The 24,081-nt window shown below is 41.4% G+C and overlaps 1 protein-coding gene across 1 annotated transcript; it reads left to right on the plus strand.

Moving 5' to 3' along the window:
• Window positions 1-1,026: 1,026 nt before the first annotated feature.
• On the plus strand, window positions 1,027-23,615 carry LOC309345302 (cytochrome P450 4B1-like). Its single transcript, XM_081868315.1, has 12 exons — window positions 1,027-1,390; window positions 3,256-3,397; window positions 5,705-5,749; window positions 7,487-7,614; window positions 8,386-8,516; window positions 11,246-11,397; window positions 12,228-12,334; window positions 12,713-12,903; window positions 14,825-14,958; window positions 15,114-15,178; window positions 20,887-20,969; window positions 21,668-23,615. The coding sequence occupies exons 1-12, from the start codon at window positions 1,193-1,195 to the stop codon at window positions 21,834-21,836; spliced, it is 1,545 nt and encodes a 514-aa protein (XP_081724441.1). The 5' UTR covers window positions 1,027-1,192; the 3' UTR covers window positions 21,837-23,615.
• Window positions 23,616-24,081: the final 466 nt, after the last annotated feature.

Genomic DNA, 24,081 nt, shown 5'->3' on the forward strand with positions numbered 1-24,081 from the left:
TCCTTGGGTCCTGGAGCTGTAGCTTGGATGAACGGTGCGGTGCGGTGCGGTGCAGTGCGGTGCGGTGCAGTGCATGACAGTAAGCTCAGCGGGATCCCATCTTTATCGCCAGTGAAATATATTCAGGGTCGAGTAGTTCATGCTCTTTATTTCAGCTTATAGGAATAGTGATTCCCCCCCCCCAAACCTCTGGCTGTATATACCTTATTTACACAATGGGTCTCTTGTGATTGGCTGGTTTTGCTTCCCTCCTGGAGCCTGATTGGTCTGCACCTGCAGGCCAATTGGATGTTGCATTCTAGGATCCTACTGGCCTAATAGGCTGATTCACTTCCTCCTGGTGCCTGATTGGTCTGCTCCTACAGGACAATCAGATGTTGAATTATAGAATCCTACCTGCCTATTGTTCTAGGATCCAAGTTCAGTATATAATAGCACTCCCCAAGCATCACTCTCTGGAAACAACCAACCAAGTAGGAATGGGAAAACTACAAAACAACAACACCTACCCACCACTATCCAAGAGGGTTGGGCATACAATGGAGAACAAAGATGGTGCCAGAGATTCATTTCTGAGAAGGGAAATAAAAAAGTGAAGGAGCAACATCAGAAAAGGGCCTGATTTGTCCCTCTCCAGAATGCTCTTCTGTTTGTAATGTAATGTTGCCCTTTATTCTACTCAGAAACTGCATTGCACAACAGTTTGCCATGAATGAGATGAAGGTTGCTCTTGCATTGACACTCCTTCACTTTGAGCTTTTGCCTGATCCTGCCAACCGCCCGATTCCCATGCCGCAAATTGTCACCTAATCCAGCTGAAGGCTCTCCACTGATGCTTGCTATTACCACAGTAGCAATGCTTGCTTCAGGGCTCTCAATTCATGCAAATAAATAGATACTGTCCCTGATAAGATATGGTAAGCATCCTACATGCACATAATTATTATTGCAGTAGTTCCCAAAACCAGTGATCTGGATCCAGCCATGCCGTGGGGAAAAGGTGAGGATTTAGCGCCCACAGGGAGGAACATATTTGAATGTGTGAGCAAAGGTTCCAGCTGTTCGCATATAACTACAGCACCAGCTGCCACAAAGTTGTTCTGGCATTTTGAGCCAGCAGCGCCAGCTGAATCAGAAAGACTTCAGAACTTATTCTAGACAGTGAGCAAAACAAAGCAGCGGGCAGCTGGCAATGGAGAATCTAATCAATCCCTTGTGGTCCTGTCTCCCCAGGAGTTTCTCTCAGTTTTTCTATTGGGCTGTGATGTTGATCTTCACCTGCATGGCTCTGAAAGCCATCCAGCTATTTCAGACAAGGCAGAACCTGATCAAGGGTTTTAGGAGTTTCCCAGGACCTCCCAGCCACTGGCTATATGGCCATGTCCACATGGTAAGGGATTCTCTGACTTTCCTGGTGGGATGTTGGGTCTCTCTTTGTAAAATTGCATTTCTCGATAAGGAACTGGAAATTGACTGGATTCTGTGTTACCAGCCACCATTCAGTTGTGCCTAAAGAGTAGGGCACAGAATAACTACTTTCTGGAGCATTGGTTCCGATTCATATTTTGTGATCAGAGGAATCCAACCACAGTGCTTTCTCTGCTTCATATCACATTCTGAAAGGATATTTTCTATGAAATGTGCTGTTTCATTATTGTTGTCATGCAGTTTGTTTGCACCTGCAAGGCTTGGGTACCATCATGCTGGTTTGAGAGACCAGTCTCCAGTTTATTGACTGCCCATGACTGGGCACTTTGAACTTTAGTTTTGGTGGGCTATCCCACCCTGCAATATGGCTGGGATGTGACTCCTCTCACCTTGTGAATGGAGAGGAGGCCACAATCACTGCCCACTATGAACAGGGTACACAACCACTGTGGAAATCGTAGCGCCTTCCACCCCTTTGTGAAGCCAAAAGCTATGGTGTAAAGGAACCAACTTGGCAATACAATGAGCTGGGGGAAGCACAACTTTATTGATTACACATGTAGCTGGACTTTGGCTCAGCTATTGCGTGTACAGTGGTACCTTGGTTTAAGAACAGCTTAGTTTATGAACAACTTCGATTAAGAACGCTGCAAACTCAGAAGTAGGTGTTTTGATTTGTGAACTTTTCCTTGGAAGCAGAACATGTTCCGCTTCCTGTTGAGTATGTTCCATTTGTAAATTGAGTCCCCCACTGCTAATTAGAGGCTTCCTGTTGAGTCTGTCGGCTGTTGAGCACCCACACAACACAGAGGTGATATTTGAAGCTTTTGCTTTTGCTTTTTTGTGTTTTTGTTTGTGTTGCTTTTTTATTTTTTTGACTGTGACTTGTTCTTCATTTTATGAGACTGACTTGTGACTGTAGCTTGTGACTTGTTTTTGTGACTGTGTGGAACCCAGTTCAGCTACTGGTTGATTGTGTGACTGCAAAGATGGATAAAAGCCCCCCATCCAAACAATGACTATCATCAGTGCACATAAGGGGAAAAAATAATTTTAATTTTTATCATCTACAATACAGTCTTATTTATTTTATAGTACAGTACATTGATTATTGCCTTCATTTTATGGATCAATGGTCTTGTTAGATAGTAAAATTTATGTTAAATTGCTGTTTTAGGGGTTGTTTTTCATTGTCTGTAATGGATTAATCCATTTTCCATTATTCTATGGGAAAGCACGGCTTGGTTTAACAACACTTTGGTTTAAGAACAGACTTTGGGAATGGATTGAGTTCGTAAACCGAGTTACCACTGTATATCTATTTCAGTCTCCTTCTGGAGGGCTGATAATTTGAACAGGGTAATGTATTGTGGCCTCCCCAAGTTGATAATCTAATTCAACCTCTACTTCCTGGCTCCCTTATTTGGCCTCCACCTGTTTGCATTTGTGATCAATATGTTTCTCTTATCTAATCCTATGAAAAAAGGGGAATGATTCTCAGATTTGCACACATGTCTGATGTTTTAATTTATTCCAATGTGTGTGTGTGGGGGGGCTTTTTGAACTGTAAAAATTGGTGGCCTTTCCCCCCCTTTCCCTGAGAAGTTCAGTTGGAATTGGTAAGGGGAGGCCAATACAGAACAGAAAGAAAGCAGATGTAAAAAGACTGGTTTTAGCATTGAGCCAAGTGGGTCAATAAATCAACTGTTACATATGCATGCCACCTTAAAGTTATAAACTTATCTGTTTTCACATCTGAAACCACATCTATTAATCACAATGAACAAGTTGTAAACTCATACCGATCTTGAAAATAAAATGATGCAGATGAAACCTGAGGAAGAATTCCTGAACAGAGCTGCATGGACAGAAAAGTACCCGCACTGTTATCCACGTTGGTATGGAAATTTCTTGGCTTTCCTGTCCCTCAACCACCCTGAATATGCAAAGGCCGTGTTTAGCAGAGGCGGTAAGAAATTTGTATCTTATGTCCCTCTCATCGTGCAGTTACATGAGTATGCTAGAAGCTGTCAAAATTATTCATGCAGTAAGTTGCATTGCTCTTTGCTTTTATCAAGATATAAATGTAAGTGATTCATATTTCAAGGCCCTCCTAAAGCAACCTTCCCCAACCTGGTGCCTTCAAGATGTTTTGAACTACAACTCCCATCAGTCCCAGTCTGTGGCCTGGCCCTCACTGCCAGGCAAAGAGCTCCAACTCTCAGCTCTTGTTGTTGTTGTTTAGTCATTTAGTCATGTCCAACTCTTCATGACCCCATGGACCAGAGCACGCCAGGCACTCCTTTATATATATATATAATAATTATTATTAAGTTTTCCATTTTAACAATCCAATCAGATCACATTAAATATTCCAAATTCTACAAATGCATATCATAAAGTCCAAATATTTTGCCAAATTATAAATTTTTGTTGGAGCTTCCCATGCTTCAAGTTCAGTGGGGTCCAATCATCTTATGTTTCTACTGCCTTCAGTTTCCAAAAGTACCTTCTTTAAATCCTCCTGTTGTTATCCTTCTTTCTTTCATGGCCTCTGAGTTGTTTCCATAGGCGAGTTGAAGTGAGTAGTAATATACTTCTGTGTGAAATTTGTATGACTCTCCTCTTTTTTTGCATCTGGTAAGTCTATTATTAGCAGTATGTCCTCACACACTGGTGATTATGCCAAATCAATCCAAAAGTCCTTCTCTGGTGGCAGATGCCATCTTCTCTCAGTTTCAATGAAATAAAATCTAGGCGTTTGCTCATTAATTTTCTCAGACAGGTTGCATCAAACATTAGTCTTTCCAGGGGAGGTTTGCCAAATCGGTACAGATATAATAACAAATTAAGAGCTTGCCTCCCCCTATGACTATTTATCTCTGCAACTTGGTCTATCCTATAATGGTGGATCCCAATTAAATAGTGCATCACAGGAGAGTCTTTTATCTTCTTCCAAATATTCAAAGAACAAAGGCTTTAGTTAGTATTGTTATTTCCACACAGTTTATATTTTCTGATCTCACTTACTATAAGTAATGTAGACAGTTCTTCTGGGGGGTGGGTTGTTAGGTATTATCGTAGTAGAAAAAGAAAAAGTTTTATCCCCCCTCCTTTCCATTCCGTTCCAACATACCGCCTTAGATGTTATTCTTTGGTGTTATCTTTCTTCCTCTCCATCACTCTTGGCTCCTCAGTGGCTGGCTTAATTGGCAGATTAATTACCCTTTCTTCACCTGAAGCGTGTCCAAAGTCTTAAATCCATTTTTTTATCTTAAGAAATGGAACTGGAGCGCTCATGAAGGAGATCCGAACTTCCATCCAGTGCCCCCACCCCCTCCTTCTTTACGAACTTGGGGGTGGTTTGTTGGGCATCCAACGATGATACTGCATCTTCCCTTCCACTGGGAAGAATTTGGGAGGCTGATTACTCCCATCTCAGCCTCTAAATTACCTCGTGGGAGCTGGAGAGATGGTATTGTCAGCCATCTTTCGCGGCACCCCTAGCGGAGCCCTCAGCACACCAGGCATTCCTGTCTTCCACTGCCTCCTGCAGTTTGGTCAAGCTCATGCTGGTAGCTTCGAGAACACTATCCAACCATCTCATCCTCTGTCGTCCCCTTCTCCTTGTGCCCTCCATCTTTCCCAACATCAGGGTCTTTTCCAGGGAGTCTTCTCTTCTCATGAGGTGGCCAAAGCATTGGAGCCTCAGCTTCAGGATCTGTCCTTCCAGTGAGCACTCAGGGCTGATTTCCTTAAGAATGGATAGGTTTGATCTTCTTGCAGTCCATGGGACTCTCAAGAGTCTCCTCCAGCACTGTAATTCAAAAGCATCAATTCTTCGGCGATCAGCCTTCTTTATGGACTCAGCTCTAGTTCTCCCCAAATCTTTAATGCTCAAATCAGATTGTTAGATAAGGAACATTACAGGCTACAAAGTTCAACAGATACATTAGAGACTGGGATACTACCTTTTGCAAATTGGGGAAACACAATTATTTGCCCAACAAATGGCCAGAGTCCCCAAGGCTGGGCAAGGAAATGGTCACACTTTGGAGTAAGCTGGGCCTGCAAAGGTTGTTCCTCTTAATTTGCATGTGCAAAGGTGTGGGAGTGTGCATTGGATCTGGCTGCTGAAAAGCAAGGAGAGGCAAGTGATGGAGCTCTGGGTGCCCATAGGAATCCCCTAGATTCAGGCAACAGAGTACAATTTAGCAAATGAAACCTTTAAATTTGTTCTCAAAAATAGTTTTCTCTCATTTATCTCACTATTCAGATCCTAAAGCTCTTGTAGCGTACAACTTCCTAATTCCTTGGATTGGTATGTATTTTCTCTCACTAATTTTATGTTATGTATTTACTGTTGAAACAAAATGGGGGGGGGGGGAATCCTTCCAGTAGCACCTTAGAGACCATCTAAGTTTGTGTCGGAATTCACAGAATGCTGTGTGAGATAGTAAGTCTGCAGGCTTGAGTTTGCTAGCTGATGCAACTGGCTGTTACAATCAGCCTGCAATACTTTCTATGGAAGTGCTGGGGCAGAATGACCCAGCAGTAATGTGCTGTCAGTTGATTGGCTGTCATCAGTTTAAAAGGGAAACCTGTCCAGCAGTAAGGGGGTGGTGTAGAGGAGTGTGGTCAGAGAGAGTTAGAGGTCTTCCTATTTGCCTTAAGGTGCAGCCAGGTACTCTGTTTGACTGTATGAACTGCTCGTGTATTATAGCCTGTAGATTATTGTGTGTGTGTGTATATCTCACAATAAATATACTGCACTGCACTGAAGAACCTGGAACTCTGAGCTTTTCTGCTAAAGCACCGCAGAGAATTCGCGACAATTTGTTATTGTTATGAGCTTTTGTGTGCATGTACACTTCTTCAGATGCCATTGGTATGAGCTTTCGTGTGCATGCACACTTCTTCATATGGACAAAAGAAATGGATTTAGTAATTAATTTTCAAGGTTTGAAAAAGAATTAGGGGGAAATCATGTAGAATTACTTTAAAAAGGTATAAAATGTTATTAAAGTGGCATACGAAAGATGAAGTTAAATTAGTAATGATACAATGGGTGAGACATTTTGGATATTATGTACAGTTTCATCATGGGAAAAGTTATGGAGGGAGGATTTAAAATTTACAGCATGTTGTACATTGAAAGAAAATTATATGAAAATGATGTATCAATGGTATCTGACCCTTAGTAAGTTAGCAAAAATGTATAGGACTGGTTCAAATACATGTTAGAAATGCAAAGAAATGGAAGTCATTACATTATCCTATGAAGTGGAAGTGTAAGGTAATAAAGTATTCTGGAAAATGATATATAATGAGTTGGAAAAAAATGTTTAAAATACCAAAGGAGAAGAAATACCAAAGGAGCAGAAAATACTGTTTATGTACTCAAAGACAGCTGTGCGAATGCTTCTAGCCCAGAGGTGGAAGGAAGCCAAAATCCCTATTAGAGAAGAATGGTTGATCAAGTTGATGGACTGCGCCAAATTAGCAAAAATGACTGGAAATATCAGAAACCAGGAAGATAATTTTTTTAATAAGGAATGGGGGGGGGACTTATTTTACCAGTCTCCTGTGTCACTCTTGTGTCCCTCCCTTCACCTGCAGTGACCATTATGCACCTATGCTGACAAATATTTGCACTGCCAGTACTATATTTCTAGAAAAAGAGGTGCTGGAACTCCCCATGACCCCCTTGCTTGTTCTCTTATAATGACAATGGCAGCCTTCTGAGAGGTGCAGAAACTGACTTCTGGAAAGTTCCGACTGAAAAAAGCCCCACCCCTGCCTTGCAAACCATGTTTCAGAAATCCAGTAGCAGGTGCACAGATTCTTATGGAAGGGAGCTTCCTAACTTGAATTGTTCCACCCAGGAAACAATTAAGTGCCTACTAACATGGGACAAATATAAGAGTGGGGGGAACTTTCTACTGTAGAGTCCTTCCTCTGTGGTGGATAATTTAACATGTGACCTTAGTGCATGTGCCTGAGAAAGACAACGCTGTCTTTGGCTTCTGTTCCGCATTTTTCTCCCTTCTCCTGACAGGAAAGGGGCTTATTACCCTGAATGGGCCAAAGTGGCAACAGCACCGGAAACTGCTGACTCCCGGATTCCATTACAGTATTCTGAAGCCTTATGTGACTCTTATGGCAGAATCAGTCAAGGAGATGCTGGTACGAAACACCATTGCTACTTTCAGGAGTTCAGCTCCAGACTTCCTCTGCCTTATCCCAAAATATTTTGAAAAGTTTGAGTCAGAAGCCCCTGTCATAGTGTGAAGCCAGTCGAGCAGCCCTTTGGGTTGCAGACAATGAGTTTGCACCAGCATTGAATTTTAAAATCCATGCACAGACTTGTGAACCTTAATATTGTCTTAATTAGTTCATTAACATTTTCAGGACAGACAGATGCTGTCTACCACCAGCTTTGTTTGTTGAGTATTTAAATGCGTCACTTTGACAGGATGTGCAGTGTTGCATTAGCTTTTCAACGAGATTGGGACTGGGATGCCTGCTATGTGCTATCACTTTTTGCTCTATAGCCATGTGAATTAATGAACAGTTCATTAGCTCCCGAGAACCTCCTGAACTGTCTTCTTTCCTTGAGAGTCCACATTCAGTCAGCAACTTCTGAAGCACACAGCTAAGTCTCTCTCAGAGGACAGCCACACATCACCTTGGCAAAACCATTTCCCAAATGTAGGGGTCATTTCAGGGGAACATTAGTGGGCAGCATGGAGGTGCATTACGTTCAGTGTGAGACAATCCTGCTGTAGGCTGTATGGAATTAGGAAAGAAGAAAAAAGGGGGAGACACAGTAAACATTCATTCTATTACATTAAACAGCAAAATCCTTTGTTGGATATATTTGATGATCCATCTAATCATTCTAGAGAGTTCCCCAGAATGAGACTTCTCATTTCTGTCCCTTTCCTAAAATATTAGGATATATGGGGAAAGCTGGTACCAAAGAATGGCACAGCATCAGTGGAGATGTCTCAACATGTCAGTCTGATGACTCTCAATATTATTATGAAATGTGCCTTCAGCTACCAGAAAAATGCTGAAACGGACAGGTGAGTATAAGATGCCTATTTCAGACAAGGTGGGAGCCACAGGCAGATACAGCCCTTCTTTTCTGTGCCGTGGGCTAGCTGTGACATGAGAAGCATGCCCAAGATTCCAGTCACTTCTGAGATGTGCATATGGTAAACACAGCCATTCAAGATGATGGCCATCACTCCAGAGCAAATTCTATAGTTTAAGTGTGAAGAAATACTTTCTTTTGTCTATGCTGAATCTCCTGCCTCTAGCTTCTGGACCAATTTGTTTGTCCTTATTGTGGGATAACCAGCCACATATAACCAGCATGCTTGAGTCGAATTAATGCATGAAGGGGTTAAGATCATAGAGGAAACTGTCCTGCCAGGCTTAGCTCACCGTGGGAGGGGCTAGGTAGTCAGAAACCTATTGGCAGCTAGTGCAGTCTGGCCAGGATTGGTGTAATATGCTCAAACCACCTTGCCCTGGAGAGCTACCTGGCTGCCAAATTCTACACAAGCTGAAGTTTCTGAAACTGTCTTCAGAGGCAGCCCTATGAATAAATCAAGCCTAGAACCAAAATTATTATATAAGGATTCCAACGGAATAATAATAATAATAATAATAATAATAATAGCAAATCAAGGGGGAGAAATGATAATAGTAAGAGCATATGCACCAAATGAAAAGAAGGCTGAATTCTATAAGGAATTAGAAGATAGAAAGATAGAATGCTGGAATACATGGAGGAAAAAATAATACTGTTGGGAGATTTAAACGGGGTAACCAACCCAGAGTTGGACAGATCCTCAGGAGGAAAGGAAGAAAAAGAAGGAAAGCTCCCGCGTAGTTTCTTTGATTTGATAGAAAATTTGGAATTAAAAGATTCATTGAGGTTTAGACATTTGACAGAAAAAGAATTTACTTATTATTTAGAACCAAATAAATCTGCCAGCAGAATTGATGCTATATGGATTTCCAAGGCACTATTAGGGAGAGTAGATAAGACAGAGATTTTACCAAACACTATCTCAGATCATAACCCATTGTTTTTAAATTTAAAAAGAGGTGGGACAAAAGGAATAAGATAGAGACTTAATGAATCTCTGTTAAATAATGAGAAAATAGTACAAGATGCAAAAAAAGAAGAAGAGGCAGTGATTAGGGGTTATTTTATACAGCAAAACTCTATTCAAAGAAAAGAAAAAGAAAGAAAGCAGAACTATTAGAAGAAACAAAAAAGAAAGAAAAGGAACTTATTAAGAAAGTAATGAAACAAGAAATCAAGTTATTACAATCAGATTGTACACCTATTTTAGAACAAGAAATTGAATGGAATTTGAAAACCTTAAAACATAAAAATTTTGAATTTGCTAACAAATTCAATTTGCTAACAAATTTGCTAAGTTTCTAGCTTGGCAACTCAAAAAAAGACGGAACGAGAAACTAATTAATAGACTGAAAATTGGAGAGAAAGTTATAGATGACCCAAAAATGATTACACAAAGTTTTGTGAAATATTACAAAGAACTATATAAAAAGGAAATAGAAAATCCAGAAGAAATAGATAAATACTTAAGTTAACATAAAATTCCTGGTAGTACACAAGAGAAAATAAAGATGTTAAATACTCCTGTCTCAATGATAAAAATAAAAAATGCAATAAAAAATGCCAAGTCAGGGAAAACTCTGGGCCCAGACAGAATTCCTGTGGAGTTCTATATAAAATTAGAAGAGACAGTGGTAACCCCTTTGAAAGAAGTAATGAATGAGATACTTAATAGAGGGAAAATACCAGAATCATGGACTGAAGACTACATTACATATTTACCTAAACAGGGAAGTGATTTTGAATTAACTTCTAACTATAGACCAATATCCCTGTTGAATTGTGATTATAAACTTTTTGCTGGCATACTAGCAGACAAGTTAAAAAATGTTTTAAAAGAAATAATACACCCAAACCAAGCAGGATTCTTACCAGGAAGGCAAATCCAAAATTCCACCAAGAATATTGTTGATATACTGGAGTATCTGGAATTTAAAAACGATAAACAGGCAGCTTTGATGCTGATAGATGCAGAGAAAGCATTTGACAATATTTCCTGGTATTTTATGAAAATACAAATTAAATTAATGGAATTTGGAGAAAGATTTGAAAGGGGGATAGAGGTAATCTATCACCAGCAAAACGCAAGGTTGATAATAAATGGCAATGTCACAGAAAACATTGAGATTATGAAAGGCACAAGGCAAGGATGTCCTTTGTTACCCCTTCTATTTATACTGGTGTTGGAAACCCTAATGCAAACCTTGAGAAAAGAGGAAACAGTACCTCAGCCTTATCTTTATTGATCTTCAGCTTTTTTTGGCTCTAATCCAGTCCACCACCAAGCTAAGAGAATGTTCCAACACATCTACTGCCACAGCTGTGAATGAATAGGAGAAGGTGTACAGTGTGTTGCTGACACTGTACTCTAAAGCTCTGGATAAAACTACTCAAAGTTTCATGTAGATGTTAAACAGCATGGGGTATAAAATTGAATCCTTAGGAACCCCATAATGAGGGCTCCATGGGGCTGAAGAGAATTCCCCAAGCATCACCCCCTGGAAACAGCCATAAAAGTAAGACCAGAACAATGCCACCTACTTGAGATCTCAGACTGAAAGGAGCTAGAAATCGGATTTTTAATAAATATGTAACCTACACTTTTTTGTCCTCATTCTGTGAATATATTGGTTTCCATGTTCTCACTGTTCACAGGAAAAATTCCTACATTCAGACTGTATTTGATCTCAACTTCCTCATTGACCACAGAATCAAAACACCATTTTATCAGAGTGATCTAATTTACTGGTTGAGCTCCAAAGGGCGTCAGTTTCACAAAGCTTGCAAAATAGCCCACCATCACACAGGTATGTTATCTTTTCTTTCTGGCAACAACTTCTGTGGGAAACCAGAAAGCAGAACCTGAACACAAGAGAACTCTCCTCTCCTGTGGTTCCCAGCAACTGGCATTCAGAAGCCCTAGTGGACTAAAATTTGGACTGAAAAGTGGTTAGCTCTTCAAAGTTCAGCCAATAAAAGGTTTCATAACCACAAGCACAACACCATCTAAATAATGATGATGATGATGATGATGATGATGATAATAATAATAATTTTATTTATACCCCACCCATCTGGCTGGGTTTCCCCAGCCTCTCTGGGTGGCTTCCAACAGAATATTAAAATACAATAATCTATTAAAGCTTCCCTAAACAGGGTGCCTTCAGATGTCTTCTAAAAGTCTGGTAGTTATTTTCCTCTTTGACATCTGGTGGGAGGGTGTTCCACAGAGCAGGTGCCACCACCGAAAAGGCCCTCTGCCTGGTTCCCTGTAACTTGACTTCTCGCAGTGAGGGAACGACCAGAAGGCCCTCGGCACTGGACCTCAGTGCACGGGCAGACTGATTGGGGTGGAGACACTCCTTCAGGTATACTGAACTGAGGCCATTTAGGGCACCAACACTTTGAATTGTGCTCGGAAACATACTGGGAGCCAGTGTTATGTGGTCTCGGAGGCCGCTCCCAGTCACCAGTCTAGCTTCCGCATTCTGGATTAGTTGTAGTTTCCGGGTCACTTACCTCTTTTGCGGTTTTTTATATATGCTGTCAGATGCCCAGAGTGGCAGGGTATAATCATCATCATCATCATCATTCATTCATTCATTGATTCATTTCATAATGTATGTCTTCAATGCAGAGAAGGTAATAAGAGAGAGGAAGGATTCCCTCAAGAATGAGAAAGAGCTTGAAAAGATTCTGGAGAAGAGGCATTTGGACTTTCTGGATATTCTTCTTTGTGCAAAGGTAAACCATCACTAATCAGTTCAAATCAGTTCAGCCCAAGCAAAATTCCCATGCTGTAATATATACATAAAATTGTAAGACTGTCATCACACTGTAGTTTGTGTGGGTGCTGACAGGTGGCCATGTTAACTCCAGCATGATGGCAGAATGGATGGTGGGCACATGAGTGAGCAAGCATCATGGGTGGCAGGTGGCCCAGGTGAGCTGTTTAATTGAGGGGGTGGTGCTTCAGATAGCAGTTTGGCAAATTGCTTTCTGAAGCATCTCCCCTTTTTTGAAAGGCTTTGGGGTGAGCTGTGAGAAGGAGAACAGTCTTGGAGGATTTTAAATAATAGATCTCACTAATCCTATAAAACACTATGTTCTCTGTGCGGTTAGGATGAAAATGGAAATCCATTATCAGATGAAGACATACGTGCAGAAGTGGACACATTCATGTCTGCAGGTCAAGATACCACAGCTAGTGGAATCTCTTGGCTCTTTTATTGTATGGCTCAGAACCCTGAACATCAGCAAAGATGCAGAGAGGAGATCACGGAGCTTCTTGGGCAACAGGAAGATATACAATGGTCAGACTAAATTCTTGTTCAACTTTAAATGTGTATTTCCTGGGTCATGTTATGAGGCTTCTCAAGAATTAAGAGAAGAGGAGCTAGAACAATACTGCACAGTAGTTTAGGATCAAAGCAGTCTGACCACAGGCCTCAGCTTGCTCAAGTTCCAGGAAAGATGGGCCAATCCTATAGTGTAGAAAGAGAAGCTCTGATTTCTATTTCTACACTTAAATCACTGCTATTGCTGTTACACTCATATACTGTAGCTAGTGTGGTCAGGTCTGCATTGCCTAAAAATAATAAAGGAATGAAATATATCACAAAAAAGAGGTAACACTGGGGGACAGTGATTTATATAAGTTTGGCATGTGAAGATTTTTATGTAGAGATACAAACTGAATAGCAATTCTTAGAATTTAAACAAATATAGCCTCACCAGGCTGCTGCAGCTACAAGGTCCTTCTCCTATGTTCTAATGTTCTTAAACTGGAATTGGACCAGACAGATGAAGAGGTAACACAGTTACAATAGATGAGCCCTATGTCTCACCGATATTCCTGGTCCCTATTGTCGTGAGGGATAATTTCTAAAGAAGGATGCCTCCTCTATCCATATATGCTCCCTGCATGATTTAGAACATCTGGTTTGATTTCCCATAATAAAATGTAGGGTTGTATGCCATATCTCATTTATTTATTTATTTATTTATTTATTTATTTATTTAACTTGTTTCTTTCTCTTAGCACAGGACACAAGGTGGCTGACGACATAAATCTAAAAAGATACAGCTAAAAATAAGTGCACAACCCTGTTAAAAAGCACAGAATATATTCATAATAATAATAATACATTATTATTTATACCCACCCATCCAGCTGAGTTTCCCCAGCCACTCTGGGCAGCTCCCCAACAGCTTAAAAGAAGTATAAAACATCAAACATTAAAAACTTCCCTAAACAAGGCTTCCCTCAGATTTCTCCTACAAGTCAAATTGTTGTTTATTTACTTGACATCTAGCACTCTCCTGCCCTGGCCCTGCTCCCACGGTGGAGTCTACCTCTTTCTGAATCTGAGCAACTTTATCTGCAAAATCATTGCAGGCGATCTTGGGGTTCTTACCAGGCCCCAGTGACACAGGTGGTTCCGTTAAATTGCGAACCACCTGAAAGAGTCTCCTGTTGCTGTTTTCTGCAGATGCAATAGAGGCGGTGAAGAAGGTCCTCTCCGCCATCACTATCGCCATTTGGTAGGCTCAACATTGAGCTCTAACCTGTGTCCGGTCAGATTCAGAGTGAGTTTTCCACCACTGGCACTCTAGCCATCTCAGCTATTGTTTCATCGCCCTCAGCTCCAGGGAAAACCACGGGGCTGTCTAGGCTCCACGAAATCAGAGAGGGCGCTTTGGAACCTGACAGTCAATAGCTCTGGTTAATTCCACATTCCAGCGGGCCACCAGGGAATCATTGAAAGGCCATCAACATGGGATAAAACGTCCCCTACCACTCTCTGGAAACCATATGGATCCATTAAGTGGGGGTGGGGACCATCTGAATCACTCCCACCTCCCTGCAAAGGGGAGGGATTGCAGAGAAGTCCAGTTGCACCAGGAAGTGATCTGACCATGACACTATTCACTAATATATGCATCTTCTTGTACACTTTAAACTAGAATGTCTATATTTGCACCTGTTATTTGGCTGGAGAAATGCAAGTTTTGAAGGCTGGCTGTGTTTCAATTCACATCTTGTTTCACAAAGTATGAATTAGATAAGTACTCCTTTAAATGTGAACTGAATCAACCCCCCCCACCCCACCCCCCACACTTGTATTGAGCAAGGAAAGAGTAGGTACTGGATTCCACCCTGTCTCCTTTTCCCTTCATGTTAATAAAACTTTATGCGACTTAACTCCAGTCATTTTGGGCGGTGTCTTTAAGGGACGACTTGGGAAAGATGACGTACAGCACCATGTGCATTAAGGAGAGCCTTCGGCTTTATCCTCCAGTACCTCTTATAGCACGAGAACTGAGTTCTCCTGTGACTTTTGCTGATGGACGAACCTTACCAAAAGGTAGGCTTCCCCTCTCTCCCTTCTGCAGACTTCCTTTGAACTCGTCCCTTCCTCTGGCACCTTCATTCTTACCCTGTCTTCACTATTTAATTCCACGTTCCTTAAAAGGTGGCTAACCTTTTATGGACTACATTGTGTGTCTCTTTTCTCCGCAGGCTTTCTAACTGCATTGGATATTTATGGTCTTCACAGAAATCCTGAGGTTTGGGACAATCCTGAGGTATGATGATAATTATTATTATTATTATTATTATTATTATTATTATTATTATTATTTACAACCCGCCTATCTGGCTGGGTTTCCCCACCACTCTGGGCAGCTTCCAACATATATAAAATCATAATAAAAACAACAAGCATTAAAAACCCACTACAGGGATTTCTTCAGATGTCTTCTAAAAGTTGTGTCATTCTTTATCTCCTTGACATCTGAAGGGAGGGTGTTCCACAAGGTGGATGCCACCACCAAGAAGGCCCTCTGTCTGGTTCCCTGTAACCTCACATCTTGCAGTGAGGGAACCGCCAGAAGGCACTCGGAGCTGGACCTCAGTGCACGGGCAGACTGATTGGGGTGGAGACCCTCCTTCAGGTATACTGGGCCAAGGCTGTTTAGGGCTTTAAAGGTCAGCACCAACACTTTGAATTGTGCCCGGAAACATACTGAGAGCCAATGTATGTCTTTCAAGACCGGTGTTATATGGTCTCGGCGGTCACTCCCAGTCACCAGTCTAGCTGCCGCATTCTGGATTAGTTGTAGTTTCTGGGTCACCTTCAAAGGTAGCCCCACGTAGAATGCATTGCAGTAGTCCAAGCGGGAGATAACTACAGCATGCACCACTCTGGCGAGACAGTCCGCGGGCAGGTAGGGTCTCAGCCTGTGTACCAGATGGAGCTGATAAACAGCTGCCTCAGATACAGAATTAACCTCCATGGACAGCTGTGAGTCCAAAATGACTCCCAGGCTGCACACCTGGTCCTTCAGGGGTACAGTTACCCATTCAGGACCGGGGAGTCCCCCATACCCACCCACCCCCTGTCCTCCAAAAACAGTACTTCTGTCTTGTCAGGATTTAACCTCAATCTGTTAGCTGCCATCCATCCTCCAACCACCTCCGGGCACTCACACAGGACCTTCACTGCCTTCACTGGTTCTGATTTAAAAGAGAGGTACAGCTGGGTATCATCTGCATACTGATGAACACCCAGCCCAAACCCCCTGATGATCTCTCCCAGCGGCTTCATATAGATATTAAAAAGCATGGGGGAAAGGACGGAACCCCGAGGCACCCCACAAGTGAGAGCCCAGGGATCTGAACACTCATCCCCCAACACCACTTTCTTGACACGGCCCAGGAGAAAGGAGCGGAATTACTGTATAACAGTGCCCCCAGCTTCCAGCCCCTCTAGACCGTCCAGAAGGATGTTATTGTCGATGGTGTCAAAGGCCGCTGAGATATCCAGCAGAACTAAGAAACAGCTCTCACCTTTGTCCCTAGCCCATCGGAGATCATCGACCAGCGCGACCAAGGCAGTTTCAGTCCCATGGTGAGGCCTGAATCCCGACTGGAAGGGATCCAAATGGTCCGCATCCTCCAGGCGTGCTTGGAGTTGTTCAGCAACCACCCGCTCAGTCACCTTGCCCAAGAATGGAAGATTTGAGACTGGGCGATAGTTGGCCATAATGGCTGGGTCTAAAGATGGTTTTTAAGAAGCGGTTTAATGACCGCCTCTTTCAGCGGGTCTGGGAAGGCTCCCTCGCAGAGCATTCACAGCCAGGATGGACAAGGATCAAGAAGACAGGTGGTTGGTTTCACTCATCCAAGCAGCCTGTCCACATCCTCATAGGTAACAGATTGAAATTGATCCCATATAACATGACCAGACAGGACTCTAGCACTCTCCCGCCCTGGCCCTGCTCCCACGGTGGAGTCCACCTCCTTCCGAATCTGAGCGACTTTATCTGCAAAAATCTTTGCAAAAGCATTGCAGGAGATCTTGGGGTCCCTACCCGGCCCCGATGATGAAGGTGGTTCTGATAGATTACGAACCACCTGAAAAGAGTCTCCTGCTTCTGTTTTTACAATACAGTTACAATACAGTGGTACCTCAGGTTACAGACACTTCAGGTTACAGACGCTTCAGGTTACAGACTCTGCTAACCCAGAAATAGTACCTCAGGTTAAGAACTTTACTTTAGGATGAGAACAGAAATAGCGCAGCGGCAGCGGGAGGCCCCATTAGCTAAAGTTGTAGCTCAGGTTAAGAACAGTTTCAGGTTAAGAATGGACCTCCAGGGACTTCCGGGATAGCGCGAACGGGTAATGGCGGATTCCCTCCGAGCTCTGGAGGGAATCGGCTCCGCTAAGGACGGGTCTTGCCGTGCCGGCGACACGGGGACCCTTAGAAACCGCAGGCGCTGAAGCCTGCGGACATGGAGACTCGGTGGGCACCTTAAGCGCCCTCCCCGACCCGCGAAGAGCCTTTTTAAAGGCTACGGAGGGGACCGGAGAGTGGCGTGGAGCTGAGAGTCGATCGCTGCCTTGGCGGAGCGAAGCCGCGAGCCATGACCGGAGAGCGCTATCTTTCTTCCTGAAATTTGGACTGAAAAAACAACTCGTGAGTAGAAGGAAATTTTGGCACTAAAAGTTTTATCATTGAATTTGAGTACGAGCGGGGGATGTGTTAAAAAGGAAGTCCACACTCCCCCCCCACCAAAAGACTTAAAGCAAGGAGAGGAGCACTAAGTCGGAAAGACTCTGGTGTTGAAAGGAGAAAGAACACTTTCATAAATTGGTTGAAAAAGTTACTTGTGCTGGAGTGAAGAGAGGGGAATCCCAGAGGTTTTGCTTTTGGCGGACCCCCCCCCGAACCCGGGCAGTGCCCTGCTTGGGAACCCGAGAGAAAAAACAAGGTGTTTGACAGCTGTCAAAAGAGCTGTCAAACGGACGTCAGCTTGGAAATTGAGTTAAAACTGTGTTATAACTATATTGTTGGGACTAAAAGTGTTACATTAAATTGACTGGAAACAAACTAATTCTGAATAACAAAGTAACGAACTGTTGGAAAAGAACTATGATGGAAATCCCCCTGGAGGGAACTAAAGACATTGCAATGGCTGCGGAAGGAAAACTACTGGCAGAGATAAAAAAAATGTTTTCCCTGGTGGGAGCTCTGCAAGAGCAGAGCTTAGCCATGAGAGATCAACTGATGACCTTCAATCTTAAACTAAACAAATCTGTTGGTGGAGCTAACCGGATGGAAAAAGAATCTGCAGCTGCAGAAAAAGAGACAACTTCAGAACTGGGGGAAAAAGAAGAAAAAGAAGAAGGAGTTCAGGAGGAAGAGAGCAATCAAATATCTGTAACTTTTGGGAGGAAAAGAAGTGAAAAAGACAACCAATGGATCATAAATCTGCAAAGAGAGAGAAAGATGGAAGTCCCTGGAACAACTGAAACATTAAGCTACGAAAGAACGAATAAGTATGATGGAGACTTCTTCTTTAAGCTGCAACATGGGAGATCTGTTGATCCTGGACAAAGACTGTTTTTGTTTGAAAAATATGAGGAACTGGTGACAGAATTCCTTCGAGAAGAGAAGATCAATAAAAAGGACTATAAACAAAATTGCTGGAGAGTGATTAACGGGGGCCTAAGGGCCTCTGATGTGAGAAATCCGGGTTAAATCTGTTTTTTTTTCTTTGGGATATTAATGTGGGAAGGGGCAAATACCGGGACAGAGGGGGAGGGGAGTGCAGAGTGGTAAAAGTCTGGGGTTTAGAATAGAAATATTATTGTTTTTTGATTTAATATAAAGAGTAAGGAATTTGTGGGAGAGAAATTAGGCCGACCTTAGAGAAACAACTTAATATGTATAATGGGATTTAAAGTAAAAATGGATAAAGGATAAATTATAAGAAAAGATATGAATAATATTTAAGAGATTTGAACAAATAACTTGCTGAGATATTTAATGAAATGGGAAGGTGGCTGGGGGGGGTGGGGGGAAGTCACTGAAAGAGGGTAATGATTGTAAGGGTATGAAACTACAGATATTCTGTTTTGTGTTTTGTGTTTATGATATATGTTTGTGTTTGTTTAAAAAAATTTTGAAAATCCAATAAAAATATTTAAAAAAAAAGAAAAAAAAGAATGGACCTCCAGAACGAATTAAGTTCTTAACCCAAGGTACCACTGTACAATACATTTTCAATTAACATATCCTCTCCATACACACCTCTCTGATGATGGTGGCATTAAAATACCCTGTTCTTCTTCAATAAAAGAGAAAAGGGGAGATCAGATCATGTCAAATTTTTTTTAATTTTTTTTTTTGGAGATGCCTTTGATTAATCACCCATGGTATGTGAAGCATTCTGATAGAGCAATGCCCCATATGTTATTAACACAAGCCTCTATTGTTATTTTTAGAAGTTTCCTTCCATCATTGGACAATAACTGGTCAGGCTATTGTGAACAGGAAGGAAATTAATTATTTAGATTTACTTTGCCTTTCTAAATGTTCTTTCAAAGATGGAAGCACAGCAATTGGATCTTGCACCATTATCCTATACAGAACTAAGCGCCATTCTCAATGTGGCATCCACAAACGTATTATGTTCAACATTTCCTGTTTTCACTCCCTTCACATGGGCATCTGCATGTAGTTGTAGAGCTAAGATCCCTATTGGCAGTGCAAATAGAAGTGGCGACAGAGAGCATCCTTGGCAGGTGCCCATGCTGAGGTTTATTGGAGCAGCATCGTATTCATTTACTGTAATTATAGTTGAAGATTTTGAATAAATTTGTTGAACCATGTGAAGAATTTCTTTTCCAAATTGTAATTTAGAATGTAAGAGTTTCAAATTTGACCATTCAACACTATCAAATGCTTTAAAGGCATCAAGTGAAATGAATGTCCTTGGAACATTTTGTAGCTGCAAGTCATAGATTACATTGAGTCTGCTATATTCCTTAATCTTAATCTCTTAAGCATCACAGCTGTGAATAGTTTCGCGCCTACATTTATTAAAGCAATCAGCCTATATGAATCATGTAAGGTGGAGTCTTTCTCGGGCATCAATATCAAAGTTAATTTTGATGTGTGTCAAGCTTGCCCACCCTCTAGCACTGAGTTAAAGAGCTTAGTTAGCCATGGTTACAATTCTACTTTAAAAACTTTATACTATTCTCCTGGGAGTCCATCAGGCCCTGGAAACGTTCCTGGTTTTAATTTTTTAATTGCTTCTTGTACTTCCTCTAAAGATATTGGTTGATTTATGTAATTTCTGTGCCCCTCTGACAATGGTTTAATAGTTACTTTTGAGAGGTAATATTCTATTGATGCTTGTGATGGATTGTCAAAAGAGTACATAGGAATCCTAATTCAGAACGCGTTCCTAATCCAGAATAGGATTTATGAAAGTGTTCTGCCAAAATTCCACATGCACATGGTATTTGCCATCTAAAGTGCTGTTTACATAAACTGTATCCGTTTCCCTCTCCATTCAAAGTGCAACTTCAGGAGCTACATCAGCACCACAGCGGGGGGGGGGGGGGGAGGTTAACATTTCCCTCCTAACCCCTGCAGGTCAGTTGCTGGTCAGACATGGACACCCCAATGGCTGTGTACAGTTTTAATAACATGTACACTAATGTAATTAACATCATGTCTCATTTTGGCCCAGGCATTTATTGATGTGAAGGAATTTTCCTTCAGATTACATTGGGGGGGGGGGACATATTGCTAAGCGTGCAATCCCATAATCCTATACAGAACTAAGCCCCATGGAATTCAATGGGCATTATGACCTGGTAAGTGGGTATAGAACAGTATTCTTTTTTGTGAATGCCCCTTTTTCCTTTAGCTCTTTTAGCCACTATATCAGTTGCCATTCTAATCCAAAATTCCATGACTTATTTTCTGTTGTAGGAATTTAATCCTCTAAGATTCTCCACAGAGAATTCAAAGCATCGCCACCCATATGCTTTCTTGCCTTTTGCAACAGGGCCAAGGTAAATATATCCTCACTCTATACTTTGCACTGTTCCCTCCATAAAAGGAGACTTTGACATTAATCTTCCATGAAAGACACAACTGTGTTCAAGGCTTATAAAATTGTGGATGAGTCCGAACACTATTGGATGCCCAATATTTTCAGATCTATGCAAATCAATACCTGGATTCACTTTTTAGGATTAATATTTCCTCTGCCTAAATCAGGCATAGGCAAACTCGGCCCTCCCAATGTTTTGGGACTACAACTCCTATGATCCCTGACCATTGGTCCTGTTAGTTAGGGATCATGGGAGTTGTAGTCCCAAAACATCTGGAGGGCCGAGTTTGCCTACGCCTGGCCTAAGTATATTTAATTATTTTTCAATTTATAACTTTTATGTATCAGCTGCTTCCTAGCTGAACCTCTCAGAACAGCTTTGGAATTAAAACACTGAAATGCTAGAAAAAAATATGCAATGAAAATAATTGACAATGCATATTACAGCAAAGCAGAACAAATCGCCAGCATAAAACAGTATATACTCAAATGCCTAAAAGGGTGGGGCATAGAAAGGAGAACAAAGATGGTGACAGACATTAATTTCTGAGAAGGGAAACCTAAAAGTGAAGGAGCAACAACCGAAAAGGCCCTGATTTGACCATCTGCAGAATGCTCTTCTGTTTATAATGTAATGTTGCCCTTCATTCTACTCAGGAACTGCATTGGACATCAGTTTGCCATGAATGAGATGAAGGTTGCTCTTGCCCTGACGCTCCTGCACTTTGAGCTTTTGCCTGATCCTGCCAACCTCCCGATTCCAATGCTGCAAATTGTCATCCAGTCCATGAATGGGATATATCTGAAGCTGAAAGCTCTCCACTGATGCTTGCTATTTCCACGGTAGTAATGTTTGCTTCAGGACTATCAATTCCTGCCAATAAATATTGGTAGGTACCATGAATATTAATATTATGCAGTGCATTTCTGCTTTTCTTCTGAAGGGAATTGTTGTCCTCTCTAGGCATACAGAAGCTGGTTCAAAATACAGCACCATTTCCAAATATAGATTCTTTCAGTATTTTCAGTCAGCTATTACTGCAATAAAAACGTTCAGTAATCAACACAAGCAGCTTCCTTTAACCTACCAGGTCATATTCAGAATAGAATCATTGAAATAAATGAACTGGATTAAGTCGACAACTTGCAAGATATTTCCTTTGAGTATCGCTTATTTGGGTTCCTTCCTTTGTCCATTACACTTTAATATTCTAATTAAGAACATTATGTATGGGGCATGGGCTGTCACCTTCATTTGGGGGGCTGGACTTAGGACAGTGGCCATATTCCTACTGTTAATCATGAAAACACATTATGTGGTCATGAATGAATCCCCTTCTGTAACATTTAAAATAAGTTACCTTCTTGGAAAAATTCACACAGTGGCAAATAAGGGCAACTGTTAATTTTCTTTTTCATTTGACCTCCTCAAACAGTAATAGACTAGGAGTTATCTTAGCTCACCAGCAGCTTTCTTCATCTCAGTCCTATCAGACTAGTTGAGCAAATAGCTAAGAGAAAATGGTAGCAAATCATTATCCAGCCAAGACCCTGTTAATTATTTTAGACAAGTATTTGCCCCTGGCAGATGGGATGTTGGGATAGAGGATATTTAATTGTCATGAATTCTTTGCTACCTTGCTGTGATTTTATGGCAAACTATCTCCTGTGCCTATTGAACCTGTCTACTGCAGAGCTTCGGTTATTTACAAATATGCCTGGATTTTAACTTTTTATATGTTTTACATTGTCTACTTTGGGGGTTGTTCTTTTAATAAAACAAAGTATGCATCAGTCTGTTCAATAATAAATAGATCATAGCTATTCTGTACAGGGAGAAATCCTGATCTTTTGGACTTTCTCATGTGTTGTAGTCCTTAAGTGGGTTCTCTATTGGTAGGAGAAAATAACAGAGACCAACCAGAGAATATTGAGAAGCAAAGCAGCTAGTAAGCCTGATCTTTATTAAAGCTGTTGCAACAGGGTGCTCCCCTCACATGCAGGACGACAGAAGAGGACCCAGAACAAAGGTGTGCCTGCCCTTATATAGACATTTTAAATTCCCTGGCCTGGAGCTCAAGACCACCCTCTCCATACATCATACATACATCACAGAAGGGGTGTAACCCAAGACCACCCTCCACAAACATCATACCAACATCACAGAAAAGGTGGTCTGCAACAGAAATTTGAATGTTGTTGTTTTTCCTGTCTGCCAGGTTATCTGATAATGCCTTATCTGATTGCCTTTCCTTCTAGTCTGCCCATTCTTTTGAAATGGTGATTACCCAATTCCTGTAACAAGGAAGGTTTTTTTCACCTCCTCCCTCCTTGCAGAGAAACATTTGGTCAGCTTGGGAGTCAAAAAGGTTTCAGGACTGTCTTCCTGTGCTGCTTCAGACATGTGGTTTATATATTTATGTATGTGTTTCCTTGGTATATTTATGAACATTTATTATATATCTAAGACCTTAAAATTCTTATTACACATGCCCCCTCCTTGTTGCTGATCTCACACGAACTGTTCTGTGGGAAGGGTCTTGAAGACTTTTTAAATATGTAACAAATATTTGTTGTAGTTATTAAATGTGTAATTTAATTGTAAGCCTTCTTAGAAATATTTATTTCCTGAACTATGGAATATAAATTACTATGATAAGAGAAGAATGTAATAAATCTAGAAGTTGCAAATAAGAAAAAAATATCATATTTGTTGGGTTGAAATAAACGACAGACGAGTGGTGGGTGTCATATGGGAGGCATCTCCCGAGCATGTCTCGGGGAGTCTTTTTTATTGAATATTACAGCATTGCCACATATGTGCTTGTTGCTGATTGGTTAACACAAGTACAAAGCAAAGGTTGCATATAAACATTAATCACCAATAGATTAAAAGCTGGGAAAGGGAACACAGAACTAGACAGGCATGGAAACCTCCTTATTAAACTATAACTAGTGATTGATATAGCAAGACTTAAACTATTACTCGGTGATTAATATATGGCATTCATCCGTAGATGTGGTCAACCAAGCACTAAGAACAGGTCAAACTAAGAACAAGTCAGAATGCA

The sequence above is a fragment of the Podarcis erhardii genome (genome assembly GCF_964252035.2).
Source record: "Podarcis erhardii genome assembly, chromosome: 6".
In the NCBI taxonomy this organism is placed as follows: Eukaryota; Metazoa; Chordata; class Lepidosauria; order Squamata; family Lacertidae; genus Podarcis; species Podarcis erhardii.